Source organism: Bos taurus, chromosome 6, assembly GCF_002263795.3.
Source record: "Bos taurus isolate L1 Dominette 01449 registration number 42190680 breed Hereford chromosome 6, ARS-UCD2.0, whole genome shotgun sequence".
Classification (NCBI taxonomy): Eukaryota; Metazoa; Chordata; class Mammalia; order Artiodactyla; family Bovidae; genus Bos; species Bos taurus.
In genome coordinates, this window is record NC_037333.1 from 85,846,245 (window position 1) to 85,860,771 (window position 14,527).

At 39.4% G+C, this 14,527-nt stretch overlaps 1 protein-coding gene across 1 annotated transcript; it reads left to right on the forward strand.

Annotated features, from left to right (window-relative positions):
- The first annotated feature begins 1,159 nt into the window (after positions 1–1,159).
- Positions 1,160–11,089, forward strand: MUC7 (mucin 7, secreted). Its single transcript, XM_005208060.5, has 3 exons — positions 1,160–1,894; positions 4,080–4,174; positions 10,370–11,089. The coding sequence occupies exons 2-3, from the start codon at positions 4,121–4,123 to the stop codon at positions 11,087–11,089; spliced, it is 774 nt and encodes a 257-aa protein (XP_005208117.1). The 5' UTR covers positions 1,160–1,894; positions 4,080–4,120.
- Positions 11,090–14,527: the final 3,438 nt, after the last annotated feature.

Sequence of the window (14,527 nt, forward strand, 5' to 3'; positions counted from 1 at the left end):
CTGAGAACATACAATTTCAAAGTGCCATATCAGACTCTTTAAATTATCTAATGTTATGCTCACAACTTTGGAACGTAGATGCTACCACTATTTGGCACATAAGAAAAGTAAGGCTTAGAGAAATCAGATACCTTGCCAAAAACTAAATTTCTACTAAGTAGAGAAACAAGGAGTCAAACCCAAACAGTGTAACTGCTGAACCTGCTCTAAGAGGCCATATGTCGGGGGGGAGAAATGGCTAGGAGTCTAAATTGTATTCCAGTCTGAAGATTTTTTAGAGTAGAAATATCTAATTTCTAAAACTTCTATTAAAATGGTCCTTAAATTTCTTTCTGAAAATAAATATTCATAAGCCAATTAGTCTAGTTATTCAAGAGATCAATATCATGGGGAAAAAGAGAGGAGAAAGTTCTAGAATAAAAGAAGCTAGAGATGTAGCCGGAGAAGGCCATGGCACCCCACTCCAGTACTCTTGCCTGGAAAATCCCATGGACGGAGGAGCCTGGTGGGCTGCAGTCCATGGGGTCGCCAAGAGTTGGAAACGACTGAGCGAATTCATTTTCACTTTTCACTTTTCACTTGCATGCATTGGAAAAGGAAATGGCAACCCACTCCAGTGTTCTTGCCTGGAGAATCCCAGGGATGGGGGAGCCTGGTGGGCTGCCGTCTATGGGGTCGCACAGAGTCGGACATGACTGAAGCGACTTAGCAGTAGCAGTAGATGTAGCAAGTAAATGTAACACATAGTCTTTACTTGAGTCCTGGTTTAAAACAAAACAACTAAAAATACTTCTGGCAAAATTTGTGTAATTCAAATACAGACTGAGTTTTAGGCTCTATGTGTGAGTTATTAATGTTGTTAGACATTGCTATGTTGTGTAACAAAGGAATGGATTTTTAGAGATAAATACTGAAATATTTATAGACAAGCTGTCATGCTTTCCATAATTTACCTTAAAATACTTCAGTAAAGCAATTGATTAAGCATCTATAGCAAAATGTTAACTACTGTGAAATCTGTGGGTGTATGGTTATGAATTATACTACTATCCTCACTTTTCTGTATGCTTGAATATTTTTCAAAGTAAAAGTCAAAAATGTTTTAATTATTCATATTATAAAATTCATTGTTTATCTCTCAGCTCTGAACCCATTGTCCTTCACCAGTACAGTTGACCCTCGAACAACATGAGTTTGAACTGCATGGATCCACTTATACAGAGACTTTTTTTAAAAAAATAGAAGCTATACTATAGCACCAGAAGATCTGTGGTCGCTGAACCTGTGGATGTCAAGTTACACATGGATTTCCAATTGTGCAGGTCAGCGCCCATAATGCCCAAGTTGTTCAAGGTCAATTGCATTTAGCATCATGTTGCTTTTTTAAATCCTACTTTGCTAAATTGTATTTCTTGATGGAAGAAAAATGGTGTCCCATAACATGAACTGTCAGGACAATCCCTCTGCTTACTTTGATGGGCTGGAAAACAGGAAGGGGTGGAAGATTTGTTCCTCCTTGGAAGACCTTTCCCATGGTTGTTCAAGTCTCCTTAAGTGTCATCAATCACTATCACACTAATCAATCAGGTAAATTATTCATTGAAAACCTCTTCTTATCACTGTGTCCATCAGGAAGACACTGATGCACAAAGGACTACTGTCAACCTCATCAAATGACAAGTATCCTTTCTTTGTCTTTGAAATCAAATTACTTGACAGAAGTGACCTTATCCTAAGTCTAGTAAATTTCCTATTTCCACAAAACTCAACTGAAGAGCTATAAAACTGGAAAACTCTCTTGTGCGTTCTCTTCCGTTGCTTCCAATTACCATCCTAAAAGGATCAGCTGAAGACAACTACATCAAACATCCTAAGAAGAGTCACATCAGACAAGGTATATGGATATATTAGATACATTGGGGATTAATATACTAAAATGTAAACTAAGCAGCTTTTAGGTTATATGGAATATTTTCAATAATAGTCATAATTGTTTTAATAGTTATTTTCCTCTGTTCTTATGAACTGCTAAACTATGTGACAAAAGGTTCCACTCATATGTTACTAGAAGAATATATGATCAATGGGGAATATTGATCTTTTATTTATGTTTATTGTCTTTATTTTTTTAATCTTGAAAATAAAAAGAAAATAATGATAGGCTTAGGAAACTGATAAAATAATAAAAATATATTTCTCCAATGGGGCCTGATGGTTTTATTCTTAGTATAACTAGTACTATAATAACAACTACCACTGAGCCTTTGTGCTAAGTTGCTTCATATATGTCCAGCTCTTTGCAACCCTATGGACTGTAGTCCACCAGGCTCCTCTGTTCATGGGATTCTCCAGGAAAGAATATTCGAGTGGCTTGCCAATTCCTCCTCCAGAAGATCTCCCTGATCCAGGGATCTAACCCATTCTCTTAAGTCTCCTGCATTGATAGGCAGGTTCTTTACCACCAAACATTGTCCTTGGTACAATTTATAACATATATTATTCCAGGCCATCCTCAGGACAACCTTAATGTGTAAGACTGCAACTCAATCAAAGTCACACAGAAAGTGACAGAGTTGGCATTTAAACTCAACATGATTGACTCTAATACTCTCTAGTTTGATAAACCACAGGGCTATATTGTGAAGTGAATACGATCTGATAGCACAACACACTGATGTGTGCACATTCATTCATTTATTTGCCCTAATATCTACTTTGTCTACATAGAGATTTAACTTTTGTTTTCTAAAATCAAGCTGATTGTAGAATATATGTATGATCAAAATAAGAGAAGTAACAGGTCATGCCCCTCCCTTACTCTCCCATCTTACAACCTATAACCAAATGTATGGTTGTCTTCCTCAGTTTTTTAATTGATTAAATATGCAGTATGTGCTAAGCATGATGATATAAAGTGAATAAAACATAACTCCTGTCCTTTAGGGATTTAGGGAAAGGGGATCACATGGTAAAATCTTCAGTCAAATAAAATTTCAAAAAGAGGCCATTTGATAGGATAATTTTTCTAAGTAACAGCCTTGTAACAAAGAAACAAGGAATACCTTCTTTGCTTAAAGTGAAAGTAAAAGTCACTTTATGCTATGCTATGCTAAGTCACTTCAGTCGTGTCCGACTCTGTGTGACCCCATAGACAGCAGCCCACCAGGCTCCGCCATCCCTGGGATCCTCCAGGCAAGAACACTGGAGTGGGTTGCCATTTCCTTCTCCAATGCATGAAAGTGAAAAGAGAAAGTGGAGTCGCTCAGTCGTGTCCGACTCTTAGCGACCCCATGGACTGCAGCCTACCAGGCTCCTCCGTCCATGGGATTTTCCAGGCAAGAGTACTGGAGTGGGGTGCCATTGCCTTCTCCTAAAAGTCACTCAGTTGTGTCCAACTCTTTGTAACCCCATGGACTATAAAGTCCATGGAATTCTCCAGGCCAGAATACTGGAGTGGGTAGCTGTTCCCTTCTCCAGGGGATCTTCTTAACCCAGGGATGAAGCCAGGTCTCCCACATTGCAGGTGGATTCTTTGCCACCTGAGCCACAAGGGAAGCCCAAGAATATTGGAGTGGGTAGTCTATCCCTTCTCCAGCGGATCTTCCCAACCCAGGAATCGAACTGGGGTCTCCTTCCTCGCAGGCGGATTCTTCACCAACTGAGCTATCTTAAAAGAACCTTATAAAACATTTGCAAAATCATGTTCAGTAAATATCAGATAGCTTGTATAATGGTTCATTAAATAAGGAAGCTTCTAGAATTAGAACAGAAGTAAGAGGGAAATTATTTCCTTCCCTTATTGCTAAACTTCCTAAGACTCTGCCTTTCCCAGGCAGTCTTTAGTATCTGTAAGGAATGCTTATGCTACAAACTAGTTATAATAAGAATAATTCTTGACCCTCTTCCATTGCTTTCTCTTTGAAAGAATGTGTTTTAACTTAATTCAATTTTTGCCTTACCACTATGGAGTGAAAATATATACATAATTTCAGAAATCACTGGTCTCTTTCACACTGTACATTCTAAGAAAAATAAATCATTAACCAAAATGTATCCCTCTCCCATAATATCATAGCTAGAGAGCTACTTTTCTGCTTTTGCCAGAAGCCAACAGGAAAAAATGAAAACTCTGCCCCTGCTGGTGTGCATCTGTGCACTGAGTGCTTGCTTCTCAGTAAGTATCCTTCCAAGTAACTTTTATTCATATGTATCAGTAACATTTGGGATGTATATCTAACTGAGACTTCAAAAGTACAACAAAAGAAAGACTTCTAGTTTCAAGAAGCTTGGCATCTTTTGTTTCCTGTAAAACATAAGACAACACATAAGTAAAATACAAGAAATGGTTTGGTTAATCTAACTGATATTTGTATAGCACTAACTTTATCATGGGTGTGATGAGAACAGGTGGAAACCACCCAGGGCCTCTTTGGTATAGAATATGGATTCCATTCTCAGTATATCAGGAAGCCTCAGAACCATCTGACTGTCCACAGGGCAGTGAAATGACTCTGGGTTCCAGGGAGAAAACAGATTACAGGGGACAAAAGCTGAGGTAAAGAGTACACTCAAGAAGCTATAGCAGTGGTCCAGATAAAAGATAATGGTGACTTGCATTAAATGTCAGCAATTAAAAAAAAAAAAACATAAGGGTGAATTTAAGATACATTTTGGTGATTAGGTCCACTGTAACTTCTGCTGGATTATGTATGTGGTAAAAGAAGGAAATGAACAAAAATGTTCTGTTTTAGACATGTTAAATCTGAGATGGTTATTAAATTTCTACAAGATGTCAAGAGGCAAGTGGATATACATTGTCTAGGGTTCAGAAAGAATTCAAGGGGCAACATATGTATTTATAATATATTTGAAGCCATAAGATCACTTGGAGAGAAAATGTAAGAAGTTTGAACACAGAATAGAGAAAATGGAGGGACCACAAAGAAGGACAGGAAGTATGGTTTCCAAAACCAACAGAAAAATGACAAAATGGACTTTAAGATATTTAGAGTCTGCTGGGAAAATAATTTAAAAATTAATGATTCAAGGTGATACATGATATAAAAAAAAACTGTATTTGTCCTTGGAAGGAAATTTATGACCAACCTAAACAGCAAGTTAAAAAGCAGAGACATTACTTTGTCAACAAAGGTCCATCTAATCAAGGCTATGGTTTTTCCAGTGGTCATGTATGGATGTGAGAGTTGGACTATAAAGAAAGCTGAGTGCCAAAGAATTGATGCTTTTGAACTGTGGTCTTGGAAAAGACTCTTGAGAGTGCCTTGGACTGCAAGGAGGTCCAACCAGTCCATCCTAAAGGAAATCAGTCCTGGGTATTCACTGGAAGGACTGATGCTGAAAAGCTGAAACTCCAATACTTTGCCCACCTGATGAGAAGAGCTGACTCATTTGAAAAGACCCTGATGCTGGGAAAGATTGAGGGCAGGAGGAGAAGGGGATAACAGAGATGAGATGGTTGGATGGCATCACTGACTCAATGGACATGGGTTTGGGTGGACTCCAGGAGTTAGTGATGGACAGGGAGGCCTGGCATGCTGCGGTTCATGGGATCGCAAAGAGTCGGACACGACTGAGCTACTGAACAGAGCTGAACTGATGTGGGCTTAACTCATCATCTGAACATCCAGATGAATCTTGAGCTACAGTCTACCTACAGGGTCCCAAATTTCCCATGTGAAAATAGTGATAATGGTATATACCTCACAAGGCTATTGAAGAATAAGAACACATGCATTTATAAATTGTAAAGCATAGTATAGATGTAAAACTCATGACTGTAAGATTGTTATAATTTCATTTTACAAACTACTTGATAAGGATATAAGGTCTGAATATTCATGGTGATATTAAATTTTTAGTCAGTTCAGTTCAATCGCTCAGTCATGTCCGACCTGGGCCTTAGACATTATGGAAACTACCAGACTATGGCACCAACCCAGAGTCAGAAAAGACCAGACCTGGAGTCCTGGAAACAACCTACTCTGCTTTTGTAGAGCAATTTCTGGGAGCAGATAGTCTGGCCTCTATCTTTCAGATGTTCCCTAAAAAGATTAAGGGGATGTATTCAGGAGCCAGATGATTAGCTCTGTTAAATAAACATTATTTAAATATACTATTTCTTTCCTCTTTGGAAAATGATTCACAGGTTTTCAGGCTAGTAACCAAAAATAAAGACATTCAGCATGCGTCCCAATTTCCAAAAAAGAGCCATTTTGACCTTCACTCTTTTAGTGTTCTTCCTTTCTAGTTCTCTATTTCATGGCCTGTTCTTTTCTCCTGTTCCTACTCTCAAAATTTGCCTTTCCTCTAGTTATTTTAGGAATCTTCTGCTTCTTCCAACCCCTCCTTTCTTGCTCCAGGTGTCTGGTGCCTCTCTGGACTTCACCTTCCCTGACTCCATCCTCTCCCCACACTCACCCATTCCACTCCACTCTCCCCTCCCCCTTCCCTGCCTCCACTCCCCTCTCCCCCTTCCCTGCCTCCACTCCACTCTGCCCTCCCCCTTTCCCTGATTCCCATGCACTCCCTCCTCCCTGTCTCAGCCTGCTCTCTCCTTACTGCTCACTTCTCCCTCTCTTCTCCTCTCATGTGTGGTTTCCATATGGAGACATACTCTCCGAAAAGTTACTTAATCTCTCTGGGACTCAGTTTTTCATCTTTATAAGGAGGATAATAATAGTACCCACCTTATGGGGCTTCCCTAGTGGCTCAGATGGTAAAGAATCTACCTACAGGAGACCCAAGTTCAGTCCCTGGGTTGGGACGATCCCCTGGAGAAAGGGATGGCTATTCACTCCAGTATTCTTGTCTGGAGAATCCCAGGACAGAGGAGCCTGGAGGGCTACAGTCCATGGGATTGCAAAGAGTCTGACACAACTGAGTGACTAACACTTTCACTATGGTGTTACCAAGGAATTAATAAATGTATAGTTGTAAACCACTTAGAATAGGGCCTGATACAAAATAAGTGCTATAGGATTTTTTTTTTCAAATGTAAATAATAGATATGAACAGCCAAATAAGACTGTTTTTAATTGGCTCTCCTGGCTTTTCTATATTTATTACACATACTTCCATACTTCAATCATGAGGCTCAAACCCTCAGAGGCATTCAGCTCCTCCCAGTCTCAAGCTTCCCTGAGTCCAATTCCAATCAACAGGTTCTATAACTGCCAGTCATAATTTGTCAATACATTTTAAGTAAACTAGTCAAACTGGTCCTTTACTGCATATTGTAGCATGCCACACAATGTTAAACTAACATTAAAATTAATAGGCTTAAATTAATTTGACTTCATATGAAAATGTCATAGAAATTATTTTGGTCACCTAAATTGAAACTTATTGACACCCTGTGTACTGTGCTCAGACGCTCGGTCATGTCTGACTCTTTGCAGTCCCATGAACTGTAGCCCACCAGGCTCCTCTGTCCACGGAATTTTCCAGGCAAGAATACTGGAGTGGACTGCCATTTCCTCCTCCAGGGGATGTTTCCCAACCTAGGAATCAAACCTGCTTCTGTTACATCTCCTGCCTTGGCAGATGGATTCTTTACCAGTAGCGGCACCTGGGAAGCCCTAATAAATACTTTCTAATGTTAAGATTTCATTCAATGAGAAATCTGTTTCTTTATTATCAATTCCATACATTTGTTCATTCAATAAATGTCTAATGGGTGTCTGCTATGTGCCAAGTGTAGTTGTAGGTATCAGGCATACAAAAATTAACAATAACAAAAAAAATCTTTGTCCTCACAAAGTTTATCATCTGATAAAGGAAATAAATAGTATAATTATTTCAAAGCATAGATGTCGTAAAATTAGACTTTGGGTCTGGTATTTAATCTGAATCACTTCATAAGTGAGTAAACTAAGATCCAGGAAAAGTAAGTGATTTTCCCGAAGTCATTCAGTTATTTAATGGTGGACACTAGACAGATGCAAACTTCCAATGATGGTCTGATGTTGTGTATTTCAAACATGTTCCTCCAAGATCTGGAATTCCTCACAGCAAGCTGAATGTCCATCTGAAAAGAGGAAGAATGAGCTAGTGGGATGAGAGGCCCCTAATCCTGCTTCAAGCAGAGCACTACTGTGATTATCTGGCTCGCATATTGAATCTGCAGGGAAAGAGTTGCTCGAACAATATGGCCTGCTTATTTTATATTAGAAAACCACTGCCCTCTAATGGACCTCCTGAGATATTTCATTGATTGGAGGTACATCCTGGGTTCACAGTTAAAGATTCTGGAATTCTGTGGCCTTCTGAGAAAGATCTATGCAAAAACATCCAAGTTATGTGGATCAGAAGTCATTATTTTAATTTATGGATAGTCTCAGAATTGAAATGCCCTGGATACTTTTTTAAAACAATTAATGGCTTTTCAAAGTTATTTTGAGGGGCTTCCCAGGTGGCTCAGCAGTAAAGAATCTGCCTGCCAATGCAGGAGATGTGAATTCGATCCCTGGGTCAGGAGGATCTCCTGAAGTAAGGAAATGGCACCCCACTCTAGTATTCTTGTCTGGAAAATTCCATGGGCAGAGGAGCCTGGCAGAGTATGGTTCATGGGGTCACAAAGAGTCAGCCACGACTGAGCAGTCGAGTACAAAGTTATTTTTGAGGCAGGGTAAATCAGTCTCTGAGGAAGTTATCATAGCCGAACAACTCTGCTAGTCTCTCAGAGTTGTCACTTTACCTGCTCTACACTCTGTCTCTGAAGACAGCTTTGCCATGTGGGACTGGAATGATTTATCTGTTTGGTGGTCTAAACAGGGTTGATGTAGAAATTATAAAGAGGAAAAATGTAGCATAATTTGATTGGATCTCTAGGCTGAAACCCCTTTGTCCTTATGATAGTCCTTACCTCCAATTTAAATTAACATGATTGACAGTTTAAAATTCTAGTATAAGATAGAGATATAGGGATGTAGAAAAAAGAGGAATATAGATAAATTGCAGTATATTTAGAGATAAGAAACTGAAACAGTGATGGCATTCTAATTTAAATAATGTCAACAATGGCTAAAAGAACTAAGGATGTTAATCTTGCAGAATATAAGACCCGGAAAGCAGGATAGATATTTTCCAATTTTGAAGGGTTCCAGGATCTTCTGTTGTTGTTGTTCAGTCACTCAATTGTGCCCAACTCTTTGCAACACCATGGACTGCAGCAGGCCAGGCTCCCCTGTTCATCACCATCTCCCAGAGTTTGCTCATACTCAAGTCTGTTGATTCAGTGATGTCATCCAACCATCTCATCCTCTGTTATCTTCTGCTGCCCCTTTCTCCTCCTGCCCTCAATCTTTCCCAATATCAGGGTCTTTTGCAATGAGCCAGCTCTTCACATCAGGTAGCCAAAGTACATACTGCCAAGCATAGAATTAGGACAAAATGTAAATCTGAAGAAATAAATCTCTTTTTAGTTAAGAATAGAAATTCCAGAAATGTCATTCTATAACAGGAAGAACTCTCTACCATCTTGGGAGATAGGATAGTGAGTTCCCAATCAGAAGAGGTTGTCAGGCTGGAAAGTGGCTGAAAAGTCATTCATGAGGTGTATTTGGAAAAATATTAAGTGTCAGATGTACAACTGGACTAAATCTGTGTTATTTTCAGATGTGAACACCTTTAATACATCATGAAGGGTACAGGTTCTCTATCCAGGCAAAATGCAAAATTTTTCTACATCATAGGATTCATGAACCCCTTGAGTTTCTATAATTTTAATTTGTTTAATGATAAAGTTAAAAGGTAACAGTCAAAGTCAATTTAAAAGGCTAGAAACTAAAAAAAATAAAATAAAAGGCTAGAAACTAGGCTTTCTCTGATATCAATGATATGAAGCTGAGATGGGCATTGGTTTGTTATGTTAGTTGTTTGGGTTTTTGCTGTTGTTTGTTTTGTTTTATATATTGAGGATGATGGATGTGAGGGTTATGATTCATATAGGACTCCTTGATCTCAGTTGAATGTCTTCGACTGAAGTTTCACTAATAGAGTTCAGCAACCCAGTAGCCTTTGTGCTCAAGCGTTGGGCAGTACTTGACCATGTTCTACCAGAGGAAGACGAGAGAAACTGCAAGCACAAAAGGGCAGATCTAGCTAATCTTCCAGGCTTGAGCCCACAGGAGTAAACATCCTAGTTGTATGGGAAATATACGTTTGACAAAATTTCTAATAGCAAGATATTACTGAGATTTAATGAAATTGCAAGGATAATCACTCAAGTCACTACAGTCTGGCTTCCAATCCCAAAAAGTTACAAATACTGCTCATTCTGCATTCAGCAATAATACCCTAGTTGATAAATAAATTGATGTTTTCAGTTCTTGTACTTCCTTTTCTACAGCTCAGCGAAGGCCACAAAAAGCAACAGGAAACACAGCACAGACAGATTGATCTTCAACCATACATAGGATCACCGTCTCATCCCAAATTACCACCTAACTGGAATCCATTCATTCAAAAGCCATACCCTTTTGATCATCCAAGACACCATAAAATTCCAAATCCAAGGAGAAGAATCTTCCCAAGGCCAAAACCTTCCAGCCCACCAAACTGTCCAGTTAAAAGTAACACTGTTAACAAAAATACCTTGGAGGCTACCACGCAGATCCCATCTGTGACTCCCACATCTATCTCCACCAGTACTAGTATCCCTCCAACGGTGACTACTCCTGCTCCTAAGGCTACCACCACATCTGCAACGGCAAACAGTGGCACCACAGGCTCTCCTGCAACTACATCAGCACAGCCCTCTACAGCTCCACTGCAGACCACAGCTGTCGCACCTACCACTTCCCCAACCACATCAGTACCACTCCCCTCCACAGCTCCAGAGACCACAGCTGCCCCAAACACCACACCTGCTCCTTCTCCAACCACTGTCACCCCCGACACTCCCCAAACTACAGCCGCACCCACAACCCAAACTAGTACTGGTGCCACTACTCCAAGTACTACTGTTGAAAAAACAACTTCACCTTCTATAGAAAAAACTCTTCTTCAGTTCTTCTCCAGTATTAACCAGCTGCGGGAGCAAATCTGGAATATTTTAAAGAGGTACTAGTACCTCATACGTTGTGAAGTATTCTGTCATTAGATATGACTTATGAGTACAGAACTACGCCTTTACTTTTATCACCAATCTCAAAGTGAAATCATAATATTACTCAAATTTAAAGCACTGTCACTAATCTTTGAGTCTAATTATTCACCTCATATGACCTATTAACAATAAAAATCATCTCTATCCCACAAATCAGGTGCCTGAACATGATTTAAGATCACTTTGTGGAACCTACAGAGATAGCCCACTGAGGGACAGAAAACCATTAGATAAAGAGAGAAAATTGAACAAGCAAACATTTACTTTTCCCTTTAAATGTTAGAAACTATAAGGTTACTACATTGTACTCCCAATTCAAAACCCACCTGAATTACCTAATCCTACAAATATAAAGGGATAAATAGGTTTCTCCAAATAAACAAAAATACATAAATATTTATAGATAGACCTAGTCCTGTATTGATTATTATAGATAAAGACTCTTTAAATCACCTTAAAACTTTAAATGAAATTTCATCCTACAACATGTGAGCCAAAAAAGAGGGAAACTGATATCAAGTGAGATCTGCAGTGACTAAAAATGAAATCTCCCAGTCACTCATAAGGACTCTAGCTTTACATTTTTGAGAGCATGTAAAAATGTTTAGATTTCAGGATTGACGTATATTGTATTACATCTTAAGTTCAGATCTGATGTGCTTGATGCGTGCCTCTATGAACCACCAGAACACTTTCTGTATGTTCACATGGTGCTCAGAGTATTTTACTATTAATTCAACTTACTACTAAATGATTAATTCACATTAATTCAATTTGAAATGTATTCAACAGTGAATATTTTCTAAAACTTTTATCCATATATTTGAAAGTGTTTAGAAGCAAAGCATGTCAAACTACTGTCCTGATGTCAACTTTGCAAAGTTGTCTCTGAAAATAACTCTAATTCTACTCATAGAAGAATTTAAAGCCGTCTACTTAACATACAGAGATGATGTTAATCTGGAATGTGAAGGTGTTTTTGTTTTCTGTCACAAATGCTAAGAATTTTGATGATTGTATTTAGATTTTTTTGCCAACTAATAAATACTGCACAAAGCAATCTGTTTTCATTGTATGTGGATTTGGAAGCCTTTTGTTTCTCTTAGATTCCAGGATGGGTGAAATTTTAGGTCTAAATGAAGCTTTGCATTGTGGTCAGCTCTGCCACTAATTAGCTAGTGATTTGGGTCCAGCACTCTATTTCTCTGAACATCAGTTTTTTTCATCCTTCAAATAAAGTAGCTCATTTACTTAGGTTAACTTAATCTTTACTTAATCATATTTATTAATGTGCTAGTCGTTCAGTCTTGTCCAACTCTATGTGGCTCAGTCAGTTCAGTTCAGTCACTCAGTCGTGTCTGACTCTTTGTGACCCCATGAATCGCAGCACACCAGGCCTCCCTGTCCATCACCAACTCCCGGAGTTCACTCAAACTCACGACCATAGAGTCAGTGATGCCATCCAGCCATCTCATCCTCTGTCGTCCCCTTCTCCTCCTGCCCCCAATCCCTCCCAGCATCAGGGTCTTTTCCAGTGAGCCAACTCTTCACATGAGGTGGCCAAAGTACTGGAGTTTAAGCTTTAGCATCTTTCCTTCCAAAGAAATCCCAGGGCTGATCTTCTTCAAAATGGACTGGTTGGATCTCCTAGCAGTCCAAGGGACTCTCAAGAGTCTTCTCCAACACCACAGTTCAAAAGCATCAATTCTTCGGCGCTCAGCTTTCTTTGCAGTCCAACTCTCGCATCCATACATGACCACTGGAAAAATCATAGCCTTGACTAGACGGACCTTTGTTGGCAAAGTAATGTCTCTGCTTTTCAACATGCTATCTAGGTTGGTCATAACTTTTCTTCCAAGGAGTAAGCATAGCCTGCTAGGTATGACCTAAATCAAATCCCTTGTGATTATACAGTGGAAGTGAAAAATAGATTTAAAGAACTAGATCTGATAGACAGAGTGCCTGATGAACTATGGAATGAGGTTCGTGACATTTACAGGAGACAGGGATCAAGACCATCCCCATGGAAAAGAAATGCAAAAAAGCAAAATGGCTGTCTGAGGAGGCCTTACAAATTGCTGTGAAAAGAAGAGAAGTGAAAAATAAAGGAGAAAAGGAAAGATACAAGCATCTGAATGCAGAGTTCCAAAGAATAGCAAGGAGAGACAAGAAAGCCTTCCTCAGCGATCAATGCAAAGAAATAGAGGAAAACAACAGAATGGGAAAGACTAGAGATCTCTTCAAGAAAATTAGAGATATTAAGGGAACATTTCATGCAAAGACGGGCTCGATAAAGGACAGAAATGGTATGGACCTAACAGAAGCAGAAGATATTCAGAAGAGGTGGCAAGAATACACAGAAGAACTATGCAAAAAAGAGCTTCACGACCCAGATAATCATGAGGATGTGATCGCTCACCTAGAGCCAGACATCCTTGAATGTGAAGTCAACTGGGCCTTAGAAAGCATCACTACGAACAAAGCTAGTGGAGGCGATGGAATTCCAGTTGAGCTATTTCAAATCCTGAAAGATGATGCTGTGAAAGTGCTGCACTCAATATGCCAGCAAATTTGGAAAACTCAGCAGTGGCCACAGGACTGGAAAAGATCAGTTTTCATTCCAATCCCACGGAAAGGCAATGCCAAAGAATGCTCAAACTACCACACAATTGCACTCATCTCACACACTAGTAAAGTAATGCTCAAAATTCTCCAAGCCAGGCTTTAGCAGTATGTGAACTGTGAACTTCCAGATGTTCAAACTGGTTTTAGAAAAGGCAGAGGAACCAGAAATCAAATTGCCAACATCCGATGGATCATATAAAAAGCAAAAGAGTTCCACAAAAACATCTATTTCTGCTTTATTGACTATGTCAAAGCCTTTGACTGTGTGGATCACAATAAACTGTGGAAAATTCTGAAAGAGATGGGAATACCAGACCACCTGATATGCCTCTTGAGAAACCTATATGCAGGTCAGGAAGCAACAGTTAGAACTGGACATGGAATAGCAGACTGGTTCCATATAGGAAAAGGAGTATGTCAAGGCTGTATATTGTCACCCTGCTTAATTAACTTCTATGCAGAGTACATCATGAGAAACGCTGGGCTGGAAGAAGCACAAGCTGGAATCAAGTTTGCCAGGAGAAATATCAATAACCTCAGATATGCAGATGACACCACCCTTATGGCAGAAAGTGAAGAGGAACTAAAAAGCCTCTTGATGAAAGTGAAAGTGGAGAGTGAAAAAGTTGGCTTAAAGCTCAACATTCAGAACTAAGATCATGGCATCTGGTCCCATCACTTCATGGGAAATAGATGGGGAAACAGTGGAAACCGTATCAGACTTTATTTTTGGGGGCTCCAAAATCACTGCAGAGGGTGACTGCAGCCATGAAA

Coding starts and splice junctions, on each gene's coding strand:
- MUC7 (XM_005208060.5), top strand. CDS start 4,121: ATGAAAACTCTGCCCCTGCTGGTGTGCATCTGTGCACTGAGTGCTTGC. Junction 4,175..10,369: donor CACTGAGTGCTTGCTTCTCA/GTAAGTATCCTT, acceptor CCTTTTCTACAG/CTCAGCGAAGGCCACAAAAA.